This window comes from Bubalus bubalis, chromosome 7 (assembly GCF_019923935.1).
Source record: "Bubalus bubalis isolate 160015118507 breed Murrah chromosome 7, NDDB_SH_1, whole genome shotgun sequence".
In the NCBI taxonomy this organism is placed as follows: Eukaryota; Metazoa; Chordata; class Mammalia; order Artiodactyla; family Bovidae; genus Bubalus; species Bubalus bubalis.
The window spans coordinates 49,410,875-49,436,926 of record NC_059163.1 but is presented as its reverse complement, the minus strand read 5'-3'; the positions used below and the strand labels follow the sequence as shown (position 1 = coordinate 49,436,926).

Sequence of the window (26,052 nt, the reverse complement as noted above, 5' to 3'; positions counted from 1 at the left end):
GGGGAAAAAAAAGTCTCTTAGATTTTTACCCCCTGTAGATGTTATTCTGGGTATAAAGATGTAGAATGATATTTCGATGTCTTTTAAAAAAATCTGAGGTATCACTTACCTGCAGTGAAAACCATAGGTTGATGAATTTTGACAAATGGGTATATCCTTGTAACTCACATCCCTATTGAGATACAAAACATTTCCATTCCTTCAGCTCATTCCCTTGTGCCGTTTCCCAGTCCCCTCCCTCCGCCCTTAGGGCAATCACCCTTTGGATTTTTATCACTCTAGGTTAATTATGCCTGCACAGAAAATTCACAAAAATGAAACAATACATTACATGCCCTTTTGGCTTGACTTCTTTTGTCCAGCGTAATGTTTTTGCTGTCCATGTGGCTTCATGTTTTCAGACTCTGTTTTTATTTTTTTATCATTCCAGGACACATTCGATAAGGACAGACATAAGGAGTCTGGTACTCGAGACATACAACAATTAGATGCTGATTTGAGTGCAACTCATAATCAACTCAACCAGGTTCAAGACGAGTAAGAGGAATGCAAGTTATCTTCTTTCAAAAAGAATTGCTTATTCTTAATATTTAAGTTTAAAAGGAAAATATTGGCTCATGTAAAATGTAGATATTTGCAAATATGTAACATGATGTGTGTGTGTATGAGTTGGGAGTCAGTGTCTTTGAATTTGGGGATGGGATTTCTATGTTATGATCCCTAAGACTCTGGTTCCCTTGGCTCCATTCCTGAGGTTCCTCCTTCTTCATAGGCCCACTATCAGTCCATATTTATAAAAAAGAAAGATTGTAACATGCAATTCTACCTTTGGGAAGGAAAATAAGAAAAGATGCAGACAGGAAAAGAGTGAAAGATCAGGTAAAGAGGAAAAATAAGAGAAAGAGAAAAAGTAAAATGAAGCAGTCTGCATCTGTCTGTCATTTAAGGTCTATGTATTCCTGACTAAGAAGCATTCAAAATTTTGGAATAATTTTGAGATACAAAAGTGTAATTTGAAAAAGTTAAGTAATGTCAGGCAATAATGGACCTCAGATGTATGCTATGTGCAAAGCCAGGGTAGCAAGCTCAAGGAATCACTGCAATGAAAATTGCAGATTTTGGGTTTGTACTTGAGGGAGATAGACAAATGTGATGCAACTGCTTTCAACTTGTCTAACAAAAATCCATCATAAGGTGTTTCTCCCACCGCAGCATTGCTCCATGGCTGACCTGCAGAGGGCAGCAAAGGATTCTTTTGTCACTAGCTTAGGGCTTCTGGAAGAATAAAGAATCTGCCTACAATGCAGAAGACCTAGGTTCGATCCCTGGTCTGGAAGATACTCTGGAGAAGGGAATGGCAATCCACTCCAGTATTCTTGCCTGGAGAATCCCATGGACAGAGGAGTCTGGCAGGCTACAGTTCATGGGGTTGCAAAGAGTCCGACACGACTGAACGACTAACATACTACACGGGGCTTACAATGAAATACCATGGGGTATTCTGCCTTGTCCTCTGCTGAGATTTCCTTCTAAGGAAAACATCTCTATTGATCGATTGATTTAGTTTTGCCCAATTATAAAAGTTATACACATTTTCTTCTCAAGATGCATATAATAAAAGTACAAAGGTGAAAATCACCTATTAGTTTATGCCTATTAACATTTTTCGGAGAAGGCAATGGCACCCCACTCCAGTACTCTTGCCTGGAAAGTCCCATGGATGGAGGAGCCTGGTAGGCTGCATTCCATGGGGTTGCTAAGAGTCAGGTACGACTGAGTGACTTCACTTTCACTTTTCACTTTCATGCACTGCAGAAGAAAATGGCAACCCACTCCAGTGTTTTTGCCTGGAGAATCCCAGGGACGGGGCAGCCTGGTGGGCTGCTGTCTATGGGGTCACACAGAGTCGGACACGACTGAAGCGACTTAGCAGCAGTAGCAGCAGCAAAGAGGAGCCTTAACCCTGCCACTTCTTTTCTGGTTTATCGTAGTTCTTTTTGTGTAAATCTTCAGTTAATTCCAAGTTCGGATTTCTGTTAGGGGCTGTGTTTGCCCTTTCAAGGGGTCTCACTGTTCTTCTCCTTCCTTAGATGGCTGTCAAGGGGTGGAGGGATGCTTTTGCACTCTCCCGGTGCTGGAGGAGAGGGGCTTTGGGTCTTGTACTTCCCTCTGGCTTCTTGCTGCCTTGGTTCTGCCTGGGCACTAGAGTTTTGTGCTGATGGATGCTGAGTTGTGGCTTGTTGGTGAGGTTTCCTGGGGCATTCAATGGCTTCTGCTGCTGCCTCTGGTTATGAGGCAAATCTTTGTGACCTTTCTGGTTCTTGACTTCAGGCAGCACCCATAGAAGCCAGGAATTCCTACCTCCTTCTCTTGTCACCATAGCTGTGTAGTTACCCATAAGAGGTATCATGGACCAAAAGCTATGACTGCTTGGGTTTTTTTTTTTTTTTAAGCGTTTATCTGGAAATAATGTCAAATACAGAAAATTTACAAGAACAGTACTAAAAACACCCATGTACCCTTTCCTAGGCCTTTTGCCCTGTTTACTTTATCATTTGTACTTATGTTCTACCTGTGTGTACACTCCCCTCCCCCATTTGAAAGTTGCACACAGGAAAGTGCTTGTTTTTCCCCTAAATTTCCTACTTTTGTTTTGGTTTAACCCATTTGTGGTTCATATTCTATTTCTTAAGGCGTCAGAAATGATGGAGGCTGTTCACCCAGGTTTAATGGTAGCCAGCTCTCTCCTCCACTACTCTGCTTTCTTGTCTCTAAATCCAGGATGCTATCTACTGTGGAATGAAGGGCCCATCCAAGGAGGTTCCCAGGTCTAACCTTGCGGAGTCCAGTTTGTGTATGACTCAGTTCCAAAGGAGCCAATTCCAATAGAATGGGGACAGGTCTGTCCAGGTTTGATGAGCCCTAGACAAGGGAAGGAAATGGCAATCCACTCCAGTGTTCTTGCCTTGAGAATCCCAGGGACAGGGGAGCCGTCTATGGGGTCGCACAGAGACGGACACGACTGAAGCGACTTAGCAGCAGCAGCAGCAGACAAGGGAAGACCACTAGATTTTATGCTGGGACTCTGGTTAGAAACCTCACCTGTTCTCATTTCCTGTGTCCAATCTATTGGAGGATCCAGTGGAATCTACCTCCTAAACATCTCCTGCACACGGTCCTTTCTATACTACTACTGCTGCTCTCAGTCAAATCTCTGTAAGCTCTCACCTCAGTTGCCTTCCAACTGGCTCTCCTGGGTCTGTTCTTGCTCTACTACCATCCATTTTCCGCACAGGAAATAGAAATATATTTTTATTATAGCAAGTAACCCCCCCACATCCAGCTTAAAGCCTCTTAGTCACCCCTTTTTGTACTTAGAAAAAAAATTCTAAATTCCTTCTCGGAGCTCTCCCAGCCCTGTGTGATCTGACCCTACCTTTCGCTCCACCCTCATCTCATGCCAGGCTCCCCTCATCCAGTCTTCCCTCTGCTTCCTCACCTCGAGGCCTTGCCTGTGTCCTTTCAGAAAAGCAGAAGTCTTCTGCTGGTTCTTTGCAAGACTAGCTTTTTCTTGTCTTCCAGGTCTCAGCTTAAATGTGACTTTCTCAGAGTCTGTGACCACTCTACACTGAACAGTCTTTCCTTTCTCTCTCACTTTTCTCTTTCAATGATTATCTATACCACAAGTTGAAACTTTGGAAATTTGTTTGCATATTTATGATTCACTACATAGGAAGCTCCAGAGGGTTACCATCCTGTATCACTATTCTGACACTTGTATATTCAGCACCCAGCATCGTGCCAGCACATAATAAATTCTCAATAATATGCTCAATGAATGAATAAATCTATAATGAAAAATAAATATGTTAGCCTGTTTAAAACAATGCTTGTCACATGAATGTACCCCCTTTCTTCTTTCTGTATATCATCCAAGGGGGCCAAATTAGCCCTCTTGTCCCTTTTGTTCACATGTATATTAGCTCACACACGTGTGCCAGGTCTTTTTTTAAAAATTGAAGTATAGTTGATCTACAGTGTTGTATTAGTTTCTGCTGTATAGCAACATGGTTCAATTATACATACATACATATATATATTCATTAACATACTCTTTTCCATTATGGTTAATCACAGAATATTGACTATAAATCCCTGTGCTACACAGTAGGACCTTGTTGTTTATCAGTTCTATATACAATAGTTTGCATTTGCCAACCCTAAGCTTCTAATCCTTCCTCCCCCACCCTCTCTCCCTATGCCTTATCTTGAGACAAAAAGCAAAACAAAACAAACGAAAAATGATTACTGTTCATACTCTTCTCCCTTTATTGGTCTATTTTCTTCTTTTAATATTCCACAATTTTCTCTTGGTAAAAGTGTTCATTTTCCCATATATACTTTAAAAAAATCTATAACATATTCATTCACATTTAAATTAAATCATAGTAATTTCCTTTCAACTGCCAACATCCCTATTATGAAGTTATTGCTACTTTGGTTTTAGTTTAGACTTTAGGCATTTCATTGTTTCACTCATTCCGTTTTTTTTTTTTAATTAAAAAAATTATGACAGGCACTGTTTTACATGCTAGGGATAAAGAGATCAATAAAATAGACTCTTAGCCTTTCAATAGTTCACAGTTTGTTTGTAATGAGATTATAGATGTGAACAACTGTGGAAGGAGCTCAGAAGGGGAGACAAATTTTGCCTGAGTTAGACGTGGCCTTTGGAGAGGTATCCATGGATGAATGGGCGTTTGTTGGAGGAGAAGGATATAAGATGGGATTTGGGGAAACTCACACCACTTCTTCTATTTCCTCATTGCCTGGGCCTGGTGGGGACTTGATAGGAATCTAGCTAGCCCATTATTTCTCAGTGTGCCTCACTGTATAGGGGAGGCCAGAGTTTAACCTTCCATTCTTCCGTCTGAGTGTAAGGGGGAAGACTGATGTAAGTTTGAATAGCAGTTGCAATCTCTTATTCTCAGAACTACTGTGATGAAAGAGACAGGGTATTCCAGGGATGTAGGAGCTGTCCGGAAACCTTTGCTGTGATCTCTCGCTGTACTGGGACAGCTTCACTGAGAACCATTGGTCTTTGTCCAATGGCATCCATCGCATTCTCATTTCCTTTAATTTAGACCTAAAGAAATAGTATGATTTATTATGATTTGCCTACAATGAGAGGAGTCTTTGAAACTAACAAGGACTAAACTAGGTTGAAAATGCAGGAAAATTGTCCTCAATTAGTGGTGGAAGTCAGAGGCAGGAGGGAGGAACACATGAGATACTTGGTAGTTGAGTGTAATTGTGGAATACTTTCTTTATAGGTAGGCAAATAAATTTTTTATATTTAGTAACTCCAGGAAAATTAAGTCAAATACAATGCTACAGTGCAAAGTAATAAGAATAGGTATTAATGTATTACAGAAAAATGGAGATTTTATAGAGAGAAGCAACCTGGGGATTTAGTGTAATTAGAGAAGATGAATTAGGAGGATGAGATGAAGAGATTGAACAAGTTTCTTTGTACTTTACATTCTAATATCAGTAATTATTATGTAGTCTTGTAGGGGTAGTAGCACTGAAATTTCTTTGTGTTTGACACTGAGGAAAGATGCTAGCACTTTTTTGCATACCAGTGTGCCATAATATTTTTAATATCATCTGATTGAATGCAGATGTATTATAATTTGTTCTTGTTTATGTTGAATTTATAGCATATGGCAAAAGTTCCCAAGAGAAACTATGCCTTGATTTAAAAAGTCTGCCAGTTTTGGAAAGTCTGTCTTTAGTTATTGATTTCTCTTACAGTATGGCTGAGACTGAAAAGACTCTTGAAGAACCCAAGAACAGATCTGCCATATCCCTTTTGGCTGCAGAGGAGGAAATAAATCAGCTAAAAAAGCAGTAAGAAAAAAAAAAAGACAGGATTATTGCAGGCTGCTAATTAATCTTTGAATTTAGCTTTTTTGGTGATTCATGATAATACAAAAGAATCTGTCCACAAAGAGGAGAGGCAGCAATATTTTTATTAATATTTTATATACTTTTCTTATTACAAAAGCAGTCAGTTCAGTTCAGTTCAGTCTCTCAGTCGTGTCCAACTCTTTGTGACCTCATGGACTGCAGCATTCCAGGCCTCTCTGTCCATCACCAACTCCTGGAGCTTACTCAAACTCATGTCCATTGAGTCGGTGATGCTATCCAACTATCTCATCCTCTGTTGTCCCCTTTTCCTCCCGCCTTAAATCTTTCCCAGCATCAGTGTCTTTTCAAATGAGTCAGTTCTTTGCATCAGATGGCCAAAGTATTGGAGCTTCAGCTTCAGCATCAGTCCTTCCAATGCCTATTCAGGACTGATTTCCTTTAGGATTGACTGATTTGATCTCTTTGCAGTCCAAGGGACTCTCAAGAGTTTTCTCCAACACCACAGTTCAGAAGCATCAGTTCTTTGGTGCTCAGCTTTCTTTATAGTCCAACTCTCACATCCATACATGACTACTGGAAAAACCGTAGCTTTGACTAGATGGACCTTTGTTGGCAGTGTCTCTGCTTTTTAATATGCTGTCTAGGTTGGTCATAGCTTTTCTTCCAAGGAGCAAGTGTCTTTTAATTTCATGGCTGCAGTCACCATCTGCAGTGATTTTGGAGCCCAGGAAAATAAAATCTGTCACTGTTTTCCATTGTTTCCCCATCTATTTGCCTATTCACTATAGAAAATCTTCAAAGCACAGCAGAAAGGAACCAAAAACCTCTCATAATTCCAGAGCCAGTTCACTGTCACCATTGGATATTTCTTCCAATTAGTTCATTAAAAATAAAGACAACAAAATATAAGTATACAGTTGTGGACCCCATTTTTTCATTTAATAGTTTTCTCTATTACCAAGAAAAAATAAAACAGAGCTTAGTTTTAAATAGATCCATCATATTTCCTTATTTATTTCCCTAATATTAAATATTTACTTTGATGCCAATTTTCAACATTAGAAATAATTTTTGTGGCAAATCTTAGTTTAAATTTCAGATTGTTAGTCTCTAAAGATAAATTTCTAGAAGGGGAAAATAAACAGTGATCCTTTAAGGTTATACTTTTTAAAATCTTAACTTTGATTTTTTTCCCCCAAAAGAGCAGTTGTAGTAAAATACATATATACACATTTCTACTGTCTTCATACATGTTCCAATTGTTCTGATTTCTTAAGGAACATCCATAAATTTTAGCTTGGAGCATGTCTTTGTTTTCCACTTCTAACTCCCCTCTCATCATCATTTCAATCTCTTATTTTTCTAGCTGATAAAGCTTCTCAAATTCTTTATCTCTTATTACTCAGCAATTCCTATAGCACCTACTGTTCTTCACTGTTTCTAGGGCAGCGTTTAATTCTGCTACTGCATTTTCAGCTCCTCTGTATCCTCTTTAATCTTACCCCTTCCCCTTTCTTCTAACACCATTGTCATTTTCATCACACCATGTTCTCTTCTTATGACTTTTTCTCCCTGGGTATGATGGTCACTCTGTATGTAATGAGGATGCCCATTTTATTTCTAAAGCTTTGCTCCTTTCTGTAGTACATTATTTTTATAGGTCCACACATCTGCTTAGTGTTGTGGATGTTATTCAATTTCCAGTGAAGTTTCTCCCCCACCTAGCCCCCCACATTCTGAAGCACTAGTGAGAATAGATCATGTCTTGACCAGCTTCTGGAGCAGGTTTTGGAGGTCACTTGCTTCCAGAGTTTAGTGCAGTGAAGCCATCCAGTATAGATTAGGATGACTCTGCTTTGCCTCCACAAGGATTTCATAACTCTGCCCACAGCTTTGGCTAGAAGATTTGCACATCTATCTTTTCTTCAGGAGCTTTCCCATGCAAGCTGCAGACACGGTGTGGTTCCCTGACCCTGGCAATTCTGTTAATTTGTTCTTGTTCCTATTTCCATGAGTTTTCCAAGGCAATAATGGCACACTAAATAGAGTAGCCTCATTAAGTATGCCAATTGCAGTTTATCACCTTTCCTCCATCTCTACCTCTCTCTCTTTTCTTTCAAACCTTTGTTTCTGTTTAGGCTTAAATCTCTTCAAGCCCAGGAAGAATCTCGCCACAGAAACTCAGATCGTAGGAGATCAGAGAAGCGGGGCTCCGAGCGGAGGAGAGTGGAGCTTCGGGGCTCAGAGCAGCGGGTCTCTGACCTGGACAGGCGGAGCGCAAACCAGCGGAACGCAGAAGCGGTGTGCGATTATGAGAAACAGCTCCGAACACTGAAGGACGAGATAGCTGTTCTGTCTGCTGAAAAATCTATACTCCAAGGAAGGTCTGACAAACTTTCACAGATCTTTTCATTTAAGCCCCTTTTTGCCAAGTTAGTGATCAAAGCCCAGCTCAGCAAAGGAAAAAAAACAAAACAAAACAAAAGTAAAATGATATCCTGAACCCAAACCCCAACAGTATGGAAAATTTTGAACTGTAGAGGGCTGGTTTCTCTTAACTGCTCCCTTCCAGAGAGAAAATACCTCCTGGATTTACAATACTTGGGCACTAATTAATTTCGGACTGACATAGAAGCTTACAGAATGGAACTGAGATGTGCAAAGGAAAGTTTGTGGCTTGAAACCAGATTTGAGTGCCTATAATGTAAAAGGCAGTACTTGTTTTGAAACACTTGATGGCTGTGTTGAAACACTGTTCATGATAGGAGGATCCTGTTCTCTGAGTCCTAGGAGTCCTCTCTCCAGAGATGACCCACCATCACTTTACTGCCAGGCATTTCCTTTTTACATCGCACTTTGTCAGGTGGGGTGTGTAGGTAAGGGAATGTGAAATTGCATTCTGCTGATGGACAAAATGTTAAGACAGGTCATTCAGTGTTAAGTAAGGTTAAAGCAGCATGTTTCTCTGCCTTTTCTTGTGCTAACACTTCCCTCTTCCCTGCCAGCCCCACAGTGTGCCCAGATTCAGGCTAACATCAAAGCCACGCCTACCCCAGCTCTCCATTTCCTTAAATGTCACCTTAATCTTTCATTGTGGGGAACCGCTCCATCAGTGTGGTGCAGGTGCCAGCTGGTACTAGCTCCTGGGGACCGATTCTGTACATTTCTACTTAACTCCAGGTTCAGTGACATCACATGAATAGTTTGAAATTGCCTATGGTGACAGTGTTGCACTGTGGAAATTGGCAAACACTATAAATGAGGGACCCCCCCCCCCACCTCCACCTTCCACCTTCAGAGAGGCTGCTTTGCACTACCTTTTGCCCCATAGTTCCTTCTACAAAACTTTCCCTTAGGATTAGCTAGTCTGATAATTTATTATGTACTTGGTAGCAATGTATAATACCTTTCACTGACACAATGCTTTTCGATTCCCTAAGTACCTCCCCATATTCTTCCAACCCCCACCACCATCCTAAAATAGGGCACAAATTATGTAGGTGAAAATGGAGGATCTGGAGAGAAGACATGACTGCAAATGGTTTCAGTGTTATAGAAGGAAAACACATTTTCTTTCTCATTGTTCAATCTGTTTATCTCATTTTATACCAGAAAGCTCAGTGATGTGTCAGTCGCCCAAGGTCAGGGTGCGAAATCTGACTTCTTTAACTCTGGCTCTTGCTAGCTGTGTTACTCTAGGGCAGCCCTCCTAGCATTTATGAGCCTCAACCTCCTCATCTGTAAAATGACCCGCAATCAATGGTGAGCTTACCTGGCTGTTTGAAGGGTAAACTGATGTGCTGAGTGAGTGAAAGTGAGTTATAAATTCTAATGCATCAGGCAAATACAGAGTACTGTTTTTCCTTTGAGGAGACACAGTGCCTCTCACCGGGAGCTGCTCTCCTTGCCTCTGCCGCCAGTGGCTTCTGGTTTATGGGGAGAGAAGCAGCTGGAGTGTAGGAACAGAAGGGAGCAGGGAATCGAAGCACTTCCCTGCCTGATTCTTGCTCACCAACAGGTCCGCCAGGAGCCGGTCTCCTAGTCCTGCCCCTTGCAGCCGCAGCCACAGCTGGAGCCGAAGCCACAGCCGCAGCCACAGCCGCAGCCACAGTCACAGCCGAAGCAGATCCGCCAGCCCCTCCTCTGCCAAGGCCAGGACCCCGTCCCCGAATCGCGCCAAACTGTCCAGCGTGGCGCGCAAAGCTGCCCTGCTGTCCCGGTTCAGCGATGCCTATTCCCAGGGCCGCCTGGATGCGCAGTGCCTGCTGCGGCGCTGCATCGACAAAGCCGAGACGGTGCAGCGGATCATCTACATCGCGACTGTGGTACGTGAGCCTCGCGATAGGTCGCTGCGCTTCCGTGGTTCCTGGGCAAAGCGGGCGGGAAAACCTGGGTAACCTCAACAGGACACTCAAGAAGACACGTAGGGCCTGAGATCGCTGAAGGAGCGTGGGCTTCCGTTTTCTCCCTCCCTGCTTCCCTCTTTCCTCTCTTCTCCTGTTCTTTCTTTTTCTCTCCTTCCTTCTTACTTACCTTCCATCCACCTATTACAAATATTTGCAATGAATTATTTTTCACACTAAGTAACCTTTTCTTATGGGCTTCCCTGGTGGTTCAGTGGTAAAGAGCCCACCTGCCAATGCAGGTTTGATCTCTAGGTAGGGGAGGATCCCCTGGAGAAGGAAATGGCAACCCACTCCAATATTCTTGCCTGGGAAATCCCATGGACAGAGGAACCTGGAGGGCTACAGTCCATGGGGTTGCAAAAGAGTTGCACACAACTTAGCAGCTTAACAAGAACAAACATTTGATTGGTTATCTTCCATTCTTAGAAAAATCAAAAGGCTCTGAATATGTTAATTCTTTTATTTAACGAAGAGCAGTTACTGAAATTGCTAATATAACAGCTATTTGAATATGGAAAATTAAGGAGTGCTTATATATAATCTTCAGTTCTATGGGTACCATATTGAGATACTAAGAGCCTGTTATGAGAACAATTAAATGCCGGAGTCCAGCTCCAGCAGCCAGGGATTCAACCTGAAGAGATGAACGGTGTTGGCGATGAGGCAGCCTCTCAGTTTTCTTTTGGACTGCCTGTTTATTTCAAGTTTAAGATTCTCTTTTATACTTTTACTAAAACATTAGGCCAGAGGTTTGACATTTTCAGTTCTCCCTCTTCCAGATTTATTATCTCCATAAATCATTGTTGCTCTTCAAACACAGTTCCTGCTTCAGTGATTCTTTTGGAATCAGCCTTATCATCTATTATCTACCTCCTCTAATGTGTCCTATAGTTAACTTGTGATTACATTGTAACTCATGCTATATTCCTCAGTTTACTACTTATCTTACTAAATCCTGTTTGCCCCTAACATCCTTGAGCTCACTATCTCTTAAAAAGGCTTCTAGCTCTAGTGTCTCTAAAAATTCCTAACTTCTATAAACTATAGTAAAATATGCTAACTTTACAACATTCCTTAAATCTTTAACTTCTAACTGTTTTAATTATTTCTAAGCCCTAAATTCAGTAAACTCCTTTGCCATAAACATTCTCCTCACAAATAGGCTTCAGATAGCAATCCCTCCCATGGCCTCAAGCTACAGCCTATGTGCTCATCCTGGAACACTCTTTTGTAAAAGCCTTTGAACAAATGTCAGTGATTAACTTTATGAATTATTTTCTGAGCACAGCTGCAGAAGGCTTTGTGCCTTCTCATGCTCCTCTCAAGAACAATAAGCACCTTAATATTCCTTTTCAGTCAACTCAGCCGAGGAGAGGAAAAGACAAGTCAGAATTACAAGGCCTAACACCTTCATCCCGGGTCTGTGCCTGTGAAATGAGGAGAGGGGTCTGGAGCCATGCCTCCATTTTGTCAGTAATGCCTAATGCAGCTCCAGACAATTAAATATTACAAAACAAAACAAAATATTGATGTAAGAGAATTATCAGAATCTTTTGAATTTTATCCTATGTTTATTATATATTAGGAGTCAGCAAACTATGACCCCTGGGCCGTATCTGGTTCTGGCCTGTAATTCTAAGAGAAATACCACCCAGGAGCTATTATACAAGGATACTCTTACATTTTAAAGGATTGTTTAAAAAAAAAAAACAGTGACAAAAACATTTTGACCCACAAAGCCTAAAATGCTTACCATTTGGCTTCTTACAGAAAAAAGTTTGCCAACCCCTGGGTTATATAGTTAAAAATCACATACGGATTTGTTAAAAGTTCTGTAATAGTAGAGGCCCTATCTTTCATGCATAATTGAGGTTTTCCTATGCCTGTTATATAACAGATATTAAATAAATATTTTTTGAATTAATATCTGCCAGGAAACATGCCAAACACTCGATATATATCTATGTATGACATGACCACTAGATTGATAATTTTCTCTTATTTCTTGACAAGTAATATGATCATGCTGTGGGGGTAAAGCATCACCTGGCATACTTTAAGTATTTATGTGACCACAGGTGATTTTATTTCCTTGAATGTCTGCCTTGTCCTGCTTCTTGAAATCAGGGTTATCAGAACAATAGTCAACTGTCTCAAAATTAGTGAATATAGATAATCTAATAGATGATGGATAGAACATGTATTTACGCACTTTCCAAAATTTAGTTGTGTATTTTCTCCCAGATTAAAAATAGTTTTGACTGCTGGGTTTAGTTTTCAGAAGTCCAATATGATGCTGAATTTTTTTGGTATTCTTTCTTTGTTCCTTGCTTTGGGCCTCTTTACTCCTCTCCTCCCACCAAATACATTGGCTGTATTTTATGTGCAGGAGGCGTTCCATGTGGCCAAAATGGCATTCAGACACTTCAAGATCCGTGTGAGGAAATCACTGACACCATCCTGTGCAGGGTCAAATGACTTTGAGGATGCTGTCTCGGATTATATCATCTGTCATCTTGATCTATATGATTCCCAAAGCAGTGTTAATGTAAGTGTTGGGTCTTTTATTGGGACTGGTTTGCTACAGCTGCTGCATTAAATACTAATAACTCAGAAATCCATCCAGTGCTTACTACCACTTCTGACAGTTTATGGTGAACGATGTCGGATTTGTGATCTCTGAAGAAGATTTAACTTTGGGACCAGGGAGCAGGCTTGATCACTCAAGAACTTTGGTGTAGCAGAGTTTTATTAAAGTATGAAAATGGACAGAGAAAGCTTCTGACATAGACGTCAGAAGGGGGATGGAGAGTGCCCTCCTCGCTAGTCTTAGCGAGGCCTTATATACTTTTATCAGACCCACTCCCACAACATACATCTTAAATTGGGTTTTCCAATTGTCATGTATGGATGTGAGAGTTGGACTATAAAGAAAGCTGAGTGCTGAAGAATTGATGCTTTTGAACTGTGGTGTTGGAGAAGACTCTTGAGAGTCCCTTGGACTGCAAAGAGATCCAACCAGTCCATTGTAAAGAAAATCAGTCCTGAATATTCATTGGAAGGACTAATTCTGAAGCTGAAACCCCAATACTTTGGCCACTTGATGAGAAAAACTGACCCATTTGAAAAGACCCTGATGCTGGGAAAGATTGAGGGCAGGAGGAGAAGGGGATGACAGAGGATGAGATGGTTGGATGGCATCACTGGCTCAATGGACATGAGTTTGAGTAAGTTCCAGGAGTTGTTGATGGACAGGGAAGCCTGGCGTGCTGCAGTCAATGGGGTCGCAAAGGAGTCCTACACGACTGAGCGACTGGACTGAACTGAAATGAATTGAACTAGACCCACTCCCACAGTATACGAGTTTTAAGATAACAAGATTAGTCAGAGGGTTCTTGTTAAGGAGAAACATATCCTTGAGTAAGATACATTGTTATATTGACTAAGACAAAGCAATGTAGGAAAAAATGTTTGTCCTTTTCTCCTCCTTGAGAGCCTCAGACCCTTTGTTCCCTCCTCGGGAGCCCCAGACTTCTTATCAACCTGCCTAGGGATTGACTCTCTCACTTCTACATAATGGAAGATCAGGAATGAGCAGCATCCAATGTGCTTTATAGAACCAGTCATTATTGGCTGTTTCTTTCTTAGACATTTTATGGGGAAACTATTTTGAGCTTTGTAGTTCTATTCTTCAGACAGGCCCTTAAGGTTGGAAGACAGAGAGTATCATAGTGCTTAAGAGCAATGATTTTGGGAAAGATAGCTATGGATTTGCATCCTGGCTCTGCGCAGACACTTACTAGCTGTGTGACCTTGCTCATTTACTTTTCTGTACTTAGATTTTCTAATCCTTAAGTGGGATTTCTAATCCTTAAATGGTCATGAGCCCACAGAGTTTGTGAGAGGATTAAATGAAAGGAAGCAGGTAATTTTCTTAGCAAAAAAACTCTCAGTAAGAGCAAGATTATAATTGTTTGGCTTCCCAGGTGGCTCAGCGGCAGACTCTGCCTGCCAATGCAGGAGTTGTGGGTTTTATCCCTGGGTCAGGAAGTTCCCCTGGAGGAGGAAATGGGAACCCACTCCAGTATTCTTGCCTGAAAAATCCCATGGCAGGCTACAGTCCATGGGTCTCAAAGAGTCAGACACGACTGAGTGACTGAGGCTGAACGATTATAATTGGTATTATTATAGATTATGAACGGGGCAGAGTTTTGTGCTGGTAGTTGTATAACTTGCCCAGAATAGAAAAATAGTAGGAAATGATAAATAAAAGCTATTAAGAGTTTTTGCTTTAGTTTTTTGGGAAGACTTTCTTGGCTTTTAGTATGCCATTTGTCCTCTGTCATCTCTCCTCCTCTCTGTTAAGGAGTCTTCCTCCTTTTAGCACATACACTCCTTTTCTAGTTTAGCTTATTTTCACTCATGTGCCCTTTTCCCACCTCCCATTAGTCATAACAACCTTAGGGATTGTCAGTGTATCTTTCACAGGTTCATAACAAGATGATGCCATCTTTTTGTTTTTCAGGATGTGATCCGAGCCATGAATGTCAATCCCAAGATTTCATTCCCTCCTGAAGTTGACTTTTGCCTCCTCAGTAACTTCATCCAGGAGATATGTTGCATTGCCTTTGCAATGCAGACTTTAGAACCACCCCTAGATATTGCATTTGGGGCCGATGGAGAAATTTTTAATGATTGCAAGTAAGAGACATAGAAGCAGAAGCTAAGGGATTCTTTACAAATAAATGATAGTGTCTTTATTTCCTGGGAACAATTCAGGGAAAAGAACTCCGGGTGGGGAAATCAACAGATATTACCTGATTTCCAAGCTCTGCCATATACTTCTCTGTATTACAGAGTGGGGCCCTCTCCTGGGGTCATTTTCCTTCTCGGTCAAATGTGATTCAGAGGAGACCTTATGATTTCCATTGAGTATATTGGTTTTGGGGAGAACTAAGTAGCACCTGGACTCTGGAACACTTTAAAAGAAAAGTGTTATGTAAATACAAATATGCATTACTTTTTATTGTCTAAAATTTTTTATAGAGGTATAATTGACATTTAGTGTTATATTAGTTTCACTTCTACAACATGATTCTATATTTGTATATATTGTGAAATGATTACCATGAAAAGTCTACTTAACATCTGTCACCATACATAGTTACAAAAATTTGTTTCTTGCAATGAGAACTTTTAAGATCTATTCTCTAAGCAACTTCCAAATTTGCAGTACAGTATGATTAACTATATTGTTAACAATTATACATCTGCATGACTTATTTTGTAACTTAAAGTTTGTACCTTTTGACCTCTCTAACCCATTTTGCACACCCCCCACCTCTGACAACCACTAATCTGTTCTTTGTATCTGTGAGCTTGGTTTTTGTTTGTTTGTTTTAGATTCCACGTATAAGTAAGATTGTATGATATTTGTCTTTCTCTGTCTGATTTATTTCATAATGCCTTTTAGGTCCATCCATGTTGTCTCAATTGGCAAGATTTCATTCTCTTTTTTATATCTAAATAGTATACCATTGTATATATACTACAACTTCTTTAACCATTAATCCATCAATGAACACTTAAGTGTCCATCTTGGCTATTGTAAGTAATGCTGCAGTGAACATGGGGATGCATATATCTTTTCAAGTTAGAGTTTAGTTTTCTTTGGATAAATATCTAGAAGTGGAATTCCTGGATCATATGGTAATTCTGTTTTTAGTTTTTTTAAGAAATCGCCATACAGTTTTTCATAATGGCTATGCCAATGTGCATTCCCATCAATAGGGCACAAGGATTCCCTTTTCTCCACATCCTTGCCAGCACTTCTTATCTTTTTGATAACAACTCTTCTAACAGGGGTGAGGTGATAGCTCATTGTGATTTTGATTTCTCTGTGATTAATGCTGTTGAACATCTTTCCATATATCTGTTGGCCATCTGTATATCTTCTTTGGAAAAATGTCCATTCAGATCTTCTGCCTAACTAACTACTGAGAAGTATTCACCCATTTTAGTCTACATACCTGCTGTAACATGCTGTCTCTTGGGGCACTGTGGCCTGTTCTCCTGGATGGCTATGAGCTCAGTCTGGAGTTCCTAATAATGACTGAATTTATTTGGTTCTACCCTAGGGTTTTATAGAACAAGACTAAACCTTTTTTTGTGTGTTTGTTTTTATTCTTACCCTGATAGCCTTTCACACATTTGAAATCAAATACTCATCCTTCTCCAGCCTCATGGTTTTAGATTTTTTTCATTTGAAGGGATTTTTGAGACCTCACATTTAGACTGGTTCTCTTGGTCTGTGCTCCATGTTTGTCTGAGTATTCCTTAAAAAAAAAAGAGCGTCCACACTTACATATATACAATGGATTATTGCTCAGTCATAAAAAGGAACACATTTGAGTCAGTTCTAAAGAGGTGGATGAATCTAGAGCCTGTTATACAGTGAAGTAAGTCAGAAAAAGAAAAGCAAATACCATACACTAATGCATGTATATGGAATCTAGGAAGATGGCACTGATGAACCTATTTGCAGGGCAGCAGTGGAGATGCAGACATAAAGATCAGACTTAGGGACAAGGGTGGGGTGGTGGGGGGAAGGAGAGGATGAGATGAATGGAGAGAGTAGCATAGAAGCATATACACTAAAATATGTAAAATAGAGAGCCAGTGGAAATTTGCTATATGACTCAAGGAAAATGAGGCTCAAACTGGGGCTCTGTAACAACCTAGAAGGGTGGGAAAGGGTGGGAGGTGGGAGGGAGACTCAAGAGGGAGGGGACATATGTATATCCATGGCTAATTCATGTTGATATATGGAAGAAATCAAACCAATATAGTAAAGCAATTATCCTTCAATTAAAAGTAAATACAAATTTTAAAAAGTGTCCACATTGAGTGTAAACCCCAAGTTTGAACTAACCAGAATAGAGGGGCTATCACCATTTTTATCCTCCATTAAGTCTTCTAATTTATAGTAGCTTTTCTTTTCTTTTTTCTTCCAGCCATAGAACACTGTTGGCTCATTTTGAGTTCAACTAAAACCTGTTTTTTTAAAATTTTTACTGTGATTGAGCCAGTCATCTGTGCAGTTACATGCTTTTTATTTGTTAAAAATTTATTTATTTTTAATTGGAGGACAATCGCTTTACAATATTGTGTTGGTTTCTGCCATACATCAACATGAATCAGTCATAGGTATACATATGTCCCCTCCCTCCTGAACCCAGTTACATGCTTTTTAGACTCAACTGTAAGACCTCATATATGTCCACATTATGTTGTTATCTTAGTAGATTTAGCTTATAGTTCCAACCTCTTGAACAGTTTTTCTGATACAGTCATCTGTTTCTCTTTCCCTACCCACTCCCCACCTTTGAACATTTTTCCTGTATTTCATAGGAGTCACTGATGAACATATTGACTTACCCCAGGATTGAGAGAGAGAGAGAGAGAGAGAGCGAGCGAGCGAGCCCTGGGCACCTTCATTCTCGTTGACTCATTAACTACCCATTTTGGACATGATTATTGAACCAGTGTCTAATCCACCTACTTAAGTTAATCATCCACCTATATTTTTCTTATTTTGTCCACAAATATAACACAAGAAATCTTGTAGGTGGCTTATGGGACTTCAGATGCTCTCCATCTCTAGCATTTCCCTGAATTACAATTCTTGTAATCCTGAGAAGGAACAAGATTAGTCTGACATGATCTGAGTTTTTGTTGTTGTTCTTGTTATTGTTAATTTTTTTCCCACCTTTTTTTTCATTTTTTAACTTTACAATATTGTATTGGTTTTGCCATATATCAACATGATGTTAATTTTTTTAAATTGAGGTATAGTTGATTTGCAATGTTGTGTTAGGGTTGCTCCATTATGCAATGGATGGCACGTTGGACTTCCACAATGTTGTGTTAATTTCTGCTGTACAGCACAGTGATTCAGTTATACATATATATTTACATTTTTTAAAAATATTCTTTTCCAGATGGTTTATTATAGGGTGTTGAATGTAGTTCCCTGTGCTATACAGTAGGACACTGTTGTTTATCCATCTAAATATACTATTTTGCATCCGCTAACAGCAGCCTCCCGCTCCACCCCTCCCCCAACCTCCTCCCTCTTGGCAACCCCAGTCTGTTCTCTATGACATGACTTTTTCTTAGTGAGCTCATGTTGGGTCCTTGTGATAACTGGTTCCTATTCTAGGAGCCCACAACTGTCTCTTTAATAATAGAATCGGGATCCATATTTATCCAGGTTTGAGCAGAATGAAAGATGAGAATTTTACACTGATGACCCTCCCCTCCCGGTTAGGTTACATAACTGCTTAACCTCTCTTTCTTGTTCTTTTGTGTGTTCATAACAGGTACCGTCGAAGCTATGACTCTGATTTCACGGCTCCCTTGGTCTTCTATCATGTGTGGCCTGCTCTCATGGAGAATGACTGTGTCATCATGAAGGGAGAAGCTGTCACCAGGAGAGGGGCTTTTGTACGGTGGCCTTGTGTAGTGACAATTCATCCCAAGTGTTTGATTCACAAGTTCGAGAACATTTATAAACCCAAAGATTGTATAAAAGAAGTTCATAAGGGTTGTTTGATAAGATTTCATACAAAGGAGAGGAATGGGACTGTTGTGAAAGAAGATTCTTTTCTTTGACTCATGAGTCTTCAGAATTTCCTGGCAGTCTTTTCTTTGTCTATTGCTTTATTTGTAAGATGGAGGTGGTTTAGTTGCTAAGTTGTGTCTGACTCTTTACCCCCATGGCCCACCAGGCTCCTCTGGGACATCCCAGGCAAGAATACTGGAGTGGTTGCTACATCCTCCTCCAGGGGATCTTCCCGACCCAGGGATTGAACCCACATTTCCTGCCTTGGCAGGCCATTCTTTACCACTGAGCCACCTGGAAAGCCTCTTTATAAGATAGAACTGGTTCTAGTTGCCTTCTTCATCTTATAAATAGTATGCTATTATAAAGGCAAAGCCTTCGAGCTCACCTTTTGGAGGCATTCTATAATTCTAAGCATTTAAAAGTGATTGATTAACTTTCAGAACACGGTCAAATTTTTATTGACAGTTCTCTGTTTGGAAATATGTCCTGTTTGGAACGTGTCCTGTTTTTCTCTCCTTGGTATGATGTGTAAGGAGCGGAAGGATGGAGAAAAAGAGGGCAGAGGAGGTGGGGAGAGAGTAGTCAATCAGTTTCCTATATACATCAGCTGTAGAATGCTTTGAACATGTCAAATAATTGGAAAGCCTTCAAAGTGGAATATTAGGTATGCAAGTGTGTGAACATGTGTGTGTTAAGGTGGGGATTGGGTGTTGGAACTGGTTGCTGTGGATGCTTGGATATTCAGCACGTTTCCCATTATGGAGTTTTACCCTGCCCTTCCTAGAAGGAGGTAAGTGAATTCTGGAGAGAAGCTCCTGGGTCCAGAGCAAAGCCACCACCTGAGTGGTCTCAGTTCCTGTTCTCTTTGACTTGGAGAAGACAGGAAGTGTTTCATGGCAGCTTTTCACATGCAGAGTGTGAGAAGCAGAGTAGTATATTTTAAAAGAACTTAAGAAAAGGGTTTTTGCAGCTTAAACATCTCACTAGAGCAAATAGTATCTCAGTGAACTATTCTGTGCTATGAAAGCTGAGGCTGTAGAAATTGGTTGTGTTGACTTGAGAATTGCACATGCTCACATGAAGTAAGCTCATAAAACTGCTTCTTGCCCTTAAAACAATCACCCTCTGTTAAGAAACTCTTAATGTAGACTGTCAGCAGTATAGTTTCGAAGGGGAGGAGCCACTATTTCTGTGTTCTACATCAAATAGCAGTTGCCTTTTAACTTCCTTTGTCTCTCCTTAAGTGCACCATCAGTATTTACCCAAGTTGAAACTCCCAAACTTAAAGAAAATACCCTAAAATCAAAAGCAGAAAAGGAAAGGGTTGAATGAAAGGATCTGATAAGAAGACTTTGACTAGTAAAATCTCATTGTAGAAAATAGAGTTTTCTTTTTTGAGCCTTGATTTAGTTAGAGAGTGGAAGGTCCACAGTGGTGATTCACTCATGCACTCACTCATTAATTCATTTTATTTGGTAGTTATTTATGACCCAAGCACTCTGTTTAGGTGCTTGGGATCCAGCAATGAACAAAACAGCCACAAATTCCTGCCCACACGGAGCTTACAGTCTCCAACACTTGGAAACTTGAACGTAATTTCTAACAGCTTCTGCATCAAAACAAAGTTCTGTTGCAGGAAGGGGTCCCCTTCCAGGGCCTGAAACTGGGCTCTTGTCTAACACTCGGAAATGAAATGTCCGAGGAGACACATATGTTGACAAAGCAAGAGATTTTATTGGGAAAGGGCACCCAGGTGGAGAGCAGTAGGGTAAGGGAACCCAGGAGAACAGCTCTGCCATGTGGCTCACAGTCTTGGGTGATGGGATTTATGGTGATGGGATTAGTTTCCAGGTTGTCTTTAGCCAATCATTCTGACTCAGAGTCTTTCCTGGTGGTGCAAGCCTTGTTCAGCCAAGAACAAGGATGGATGCCAGAGAGGAGGATTCTGGGAGGTGGTTGGACATGTGGTGTCTCCTTTTGACCTTTCCCGAACTCTTCCATTTGGTGGTGGCTTATTAGTTCCATGTTCCTTACCAGGACCTCCTGTCATAAAACAACTCATGCAATCAATCTAAAAAACCAATCAATCTAAAAAAAAAAGTCACAAACCCTGCAGCCCTCATCCCAAATGTTTCTAGGGACCAGAGATGACCATCCTGTTAGGTCTCCTGTTTGGCCCCTGTCTATTTCATCTCTGAAAGGAGGCAACAGTTTTGAACTAAATTGCTGTTATTACAAGGGTAAATGCTGGTTTTAGGCAAAAAATACCTTGACTTAGATCAGGTAGAGAGAGACTTCTGCTCTGCTAGGCAGGTCTACGCCCATGCACAGCAGGAAGAAGTTACAGAAGAAAGACCTCCGCCCCAATTCCCAAGAAGTACCTTGAGTATGAAGTCTCTCGGGAGAGTTGTTAGGGGAAGCACACTGATTGAAACCGCCCACCCTGGCCAGGCGCCATAGTAACCATTTGCATGAGTTGTGTTATGACAGGAGGTCCTGGTAATGAACATGGAACTAATAAGCCACCACCAAATGGAAGTGTTCGGGAAAGGTCTAAGGGAGACACCACATGTCCAACCACCTCCCAGAATCCTCTCTGGCATCCATCCTTGTTCTTGGCTGAACAAGGCTAGCACCACCAGGAAAGACTCTTGAGTCAGAATGATTGGCTAAAGACAACCTGGAAACTAATCCCATCACCATAAAACCCAAGACTGTGAGCCACATGGCAGAGCTGTTCTCCTGGGTTCCCTTACCCTACTGCTCTCCACCTGGGTGCCCTTTCCCAATAAAATCTCTTGCTTTGTCAACATATGTGTCTCCTCGGACAATTCATTTCCGAGTGTTAGACAAGAGCCCAGTTTCAGGCCCTGGAAGGGGTCTCCCTTCTTGCAACAGTTCCATTAGCACCAAGAATTTGAATATCCCGAAGTTCATTGTAAGGAGATTTTATTGAGAAATATCCTAGAATTATTGTCAAATGTTGTGCAGCTATAAGAAATTAGTGTACCTCATGCTGATGACCAGTACCAGGCAAGTGTAATCATGTCAGAAAATTTCTTGTTCATTCTATGGGATATAAGTATTGTTTTAAGCCACATGGGCTCTTACAAACCACTGACTATTTTTCTTTCTTTTTTTTTTCCCAGTGGAATTCAGTGCGATCTGTAAGTCGATGTCGAAGCAGGAGTTTAAGCCCTATCTGCCCTCGTACCCGTATTGGTTTAGGCATGGTATGTATCTGTCTCATTGTTTTTACACAAAATCATCTTATGTATTTTTTCATCCACAGTTACCTATAAAAGAGGTGATGGTAAGTCTGGAGGTAGAAAGAGAACCTGCTGTAGTCACCTTAGATTAATTTCTATCTGATCTTGGGCTAAGGAATTTATCATTCTAGAAAGAAGGAAATAGAGGTAGTTATTTTTTTTATTTATTAGGCATTTCATTGCTTTATTTTTATCTTTAAATGAAAATGGGCTATTAGTTATCAATCCGTTTTCTGAACAGAGAATGGGACATCTTAGTCAACTGATCTCTGCACACACCAGTCCCTGGTTCCTCTAGAACTTCTTGTATGAGCTTGGAGAAGTTGCTCAAATGATCTGGATTTCAATACTGTATAAAGGGGATTGCAGGTATTGATTTTCCTCCAAATTTCAAAGTAGGAAGAATTAAGATTAGTCTTGCGTATTTGTTCTTAGGATTACTAATAAGTCTGTCAAAGAAAAAAAAAAAAGGAAAAATACCTCTAAAGACTGTGGTGATAACATCCCTAAAACCTGACATTATTATGAATCACCACTGTTCATTCATTCGGTCATAATATTTAGTTAATGCCTTTTGAATACGTGTCTGGACTAAGACATGTGGATACCAGATAGGCTAACAATTTCTTTTTCTTCAAATAAAAATTCTTTGAATATTTGTTCAACCTAGTTTTGGGGAGAGTGGTGAAGAAGGAGGATCGCATTTGTCAAGGCTCCATTTCTCTGAAATTATCTCTAGTGATGCAGCTCTAGCCCCCTACACTTCTAAACCCTTCTCAGCAAAACATTATGTTTAATAAAGTTCCTATCAAACATTTCTTCTGTACCGTGTGGATGCTAGACTAGGAGGAGAGGGGCAACACAAAGATGATTAAAACATGTTCTCTTTCCTGAATGGGTTTCAATATAGGAAGATCAGTATGGGAAGATCAGTATGATTTAAACAAAGTAACTGAATGTGGTATATGATAGAGTCCATGAAAGAGGCACTGTGTACTAAAGCTGTCAGAGGAGGCAGTGATTCCCTCTGGATTTGGTTCATGGGGGAGGTGGTATGTGATCTTACAGAGTTTTTATGGGTTGGGGAAGACTATCCATAGGAATAAAATGGCCTGAGAATGCAAAGGCATGTCAGATATGGTTCTTCTGCGCTTGCAGATTTTAATATAACTTAATTATCCTTATTGCCAAATAAGTATTTACCATAGGTAAAAGCAAAAGGATTGTACACTTAATGGGCTGTTAAAGAGACATCTTATGAGTTTTATACTGGAAGAATAAAAATTCTCCTCATCCTAAGAGGAAGTGTTATATCAGAAGCAAGAGCAATATTAGCCACTTGTCCTTATAGCCACGACACATTTTAACTCTGGACACTGACTGGAAGATTTATCAATGGGCAGCGTCCCTCTGTGACAAGTACCTATACATGTTTGAGCCCTTCCTCTCTCTTTCTTTTGTCCCCCGGGTAAACAAACTTAAAACTTTTTATAAGAATAAATGCATTCTCAAAGGTGAAACTATTGCCAAAATTCTGTCCCTTTCTGCCATCATCTCCTTACAATAAGACTGGTACAAATATTTTTGGTTAATCTGATTGACTTGTTTGAGATTTCATAGGCAGAACAGCCTCTATCTTTGCTAGTGTCTATTTAAAGTGAAAGCTCAGAGTAAGAATGATGCCTGCAGTCAATTATTTCTGAGCCATGTCAGGCTTGTAGGTAACTGGGATAGCTGGCTTTTGTTCAGTGAAAGCAAAGATGAGATTTGACATGTGGGTATTTTCTGGCTTCCCAGGGACTCCCTTTAATAGGCAGCATTTTGGACACATGAGATAATTCATATAAAGGATGTGCCAGAGAGTGTTTGATAATTTTAGCCTTAATTAATCTTCATAATTATAATAATACCTTCTGGAAGCCATGGAATTCAGTATGGCCAGTGAGCATCCAATCTCAAAAAATGTTTAGCAACTGTTAACAACCACCACCACAAAAGCCAACAAAACCCAGGCCATTGAGCCCAGCTTTTAATTAATAATAAATAATTTAAGCTAAGTTGAGTATACATGCACTTCGGGAAGTATAAAAGGAATCATAGGGCAAAAACTTCAGGGCAAAGCCACCATAGCTCTAAACTGCTTCAGAGCAACTGTTTAGCTGGATTTAGGGAAAAAACATCAAAAGGATTCATTGTTTGAGCTTCATCTACTGTGTAATTCGCATTACACTTTTATATTTTCCAGATATCTCGAAGCCGGAGTCCTTCTCCAATAAGATGTGGATTGCCAAGTAAGTGGGATTGTCTAGGTGGAGCAAGGTTTCTGTTTTTTAATGCTTCTCTTAGTACTCAGCATGGAGCAGCAATATGAATGTTTTGCTTCCTGGAGACTGGCAGGCTACAGTCCATAAGGTCCATAGGGTCCCAAAGAGTTGGACACGATTGAGCGACTAACATTTTCACTTTCAAACTTGGATTAACCACCCATCTTTTGTTTAGGTCTTCTCAAAAGAAAGTCTAAAAAATCAACCATAATAATGATTCCTTTCTTTTTCTCCTTAGGGTTTTAAAACCAACAGCCATTTTCCTCTGCCCAGGACACTCCAATGGCCAGCTTACCCAGCTCTTCCACCTGCCTGCTGTGTTGCCTCAGACCTCACTTAAGCTAATGTGACAAGGCAATTCTGTGTATCACTTCACACAGAGAGTTAAATGTTTTGGCTTAGTGCATTTGTAACTGCAGATACATTGCATTTTATTTTACTTTTATAGATACAGATTCCATTAATTTGATAAAAACGATTGCCTAGGTGTTTAGGATCATATTCATTTGAAGCAAAGTCCATTATACAGGTTCAGGATTCTCAACCTGAAACACAAGGCTCTTTTATAACAACTAAAGTGAAAAACTTTTACTGTGCTATGTCCAAAAGATAAGAAGAGTCGTTTCAATTTGCAGAGTGATCATAAATATTATGATTGCTGGTTTTAGATTTAGCTGGGAAACAATCTGGGGTGTTTTTATTTTCTTTGGGGACTTGGAAGAGAGCCCCAGTCTCAAGTTGGGGAACTTATAATAACAGGGACGTCAGGCTACATGTACATGATGATGATTTAGGAAAGTATAGTTCATTGGTTGGCTTCTGTTTTCCTGCTGTGAAGTGCCCAGTTTGGTTTAGTTGAGCACTGTTGGTTGAAGCTACCTACTTGAGAGAGTTCTCTTGCTTCATAAATGTGGAGTGGTGATTTGGGTAGAAGCTAACTTGGAGACTATATGTTAGTTACCTTGTGTTTATCTCCTGGGAATGTTTCTGAATGAAGTTTTAATGTACATGTTAAATATAAAAGCTACCTGACATCTTGACATCTTTTACCTATTCTACTTAGTTGGTTATAAACTCAGATCTCCTAAGAACTCCATCTGACACCGATGGTGGGAATGTAAACCGATGTAGTCACTATGGAGAACAGTATGGATGTTCCTTAAGAAAGTAAAAATAGAGCTACTGATATAACCCAGCAATCCCACTCTTAGGCATCTATCCAGAGAAAAGCATGAATTGGAAAGGACACATGTACCCCAGTGTTCATAGCAGCACTATTTACAACAGCCGAGACATGGAAGCAACCTTAGTATACATCAACAGATGAATGGATAAAGGAGACTGGTACATATATTCAATGGAATACTACCCAGCCATTAAAAGAATGAACTAATGCCATTTGTAGTAACATGGGTGGACCTGGAGATTACCATGCTAAGTGAAGTAAGTCAGACAGAAAGATAAATATTGTATGATATTGCTTACACATGGAA

General features: G+C 40.2%; 1 protein-coding gene across 2 annotated transcripts in view; it reads left to right on the top strand.

The window, feature by feature from the left end:
- The window catches only part of SPATA18 (spermatogenesis associated 18), a 46,630-nt gene extending 21,031 nt beyond the window's left edge, over positions 1-25,599 (top strand). Inside the window, exons 4-13 of one of the 2 annotated variants that reach the window (XM_006057487.3) lie at positions 431-537; positions 5,818-5,913; positions 8,073-8,318; positions 9,953-10,259; positions 12,730-12,888; positions 14,866-15,041; positions 18,722-18,845; positions 22,116-22,199; positions 24,481-24,526; positions 24,798-25,599. In XM_006057487.3, coding sequence (XP_006057549.3) covers positions 431-537; positions 5,818-5,913; positions 8,073-8,318; positions 9,953-10,259; positions 12,730-12,888; positions 14,866-15,041; positions 18,722-18,845; positions 22,116-22,199; positions 24,481-24,526; positions 24,798-24,805 — 1,353 coding nt within the window. In that variant the 3' untranslated portion in view covers positions 24,806-25,599. The remainder of the gene's footprint in view (positions 1-430; positions 538-5,817; positions 5,914-8,072; positions 8,319-9,952; positions 10,260-12,729; positions 12,889-14,865; positions 15,042-18,721; positions 18,846-22,115; positions 22,200-24,480; positions 24,527-24,797) is intronic. The other variant, XM_025290049.2, reaches the window with a different exon arrangement.
- Positions 25,600-26,052: the final 453 nt, after the last annotated feature.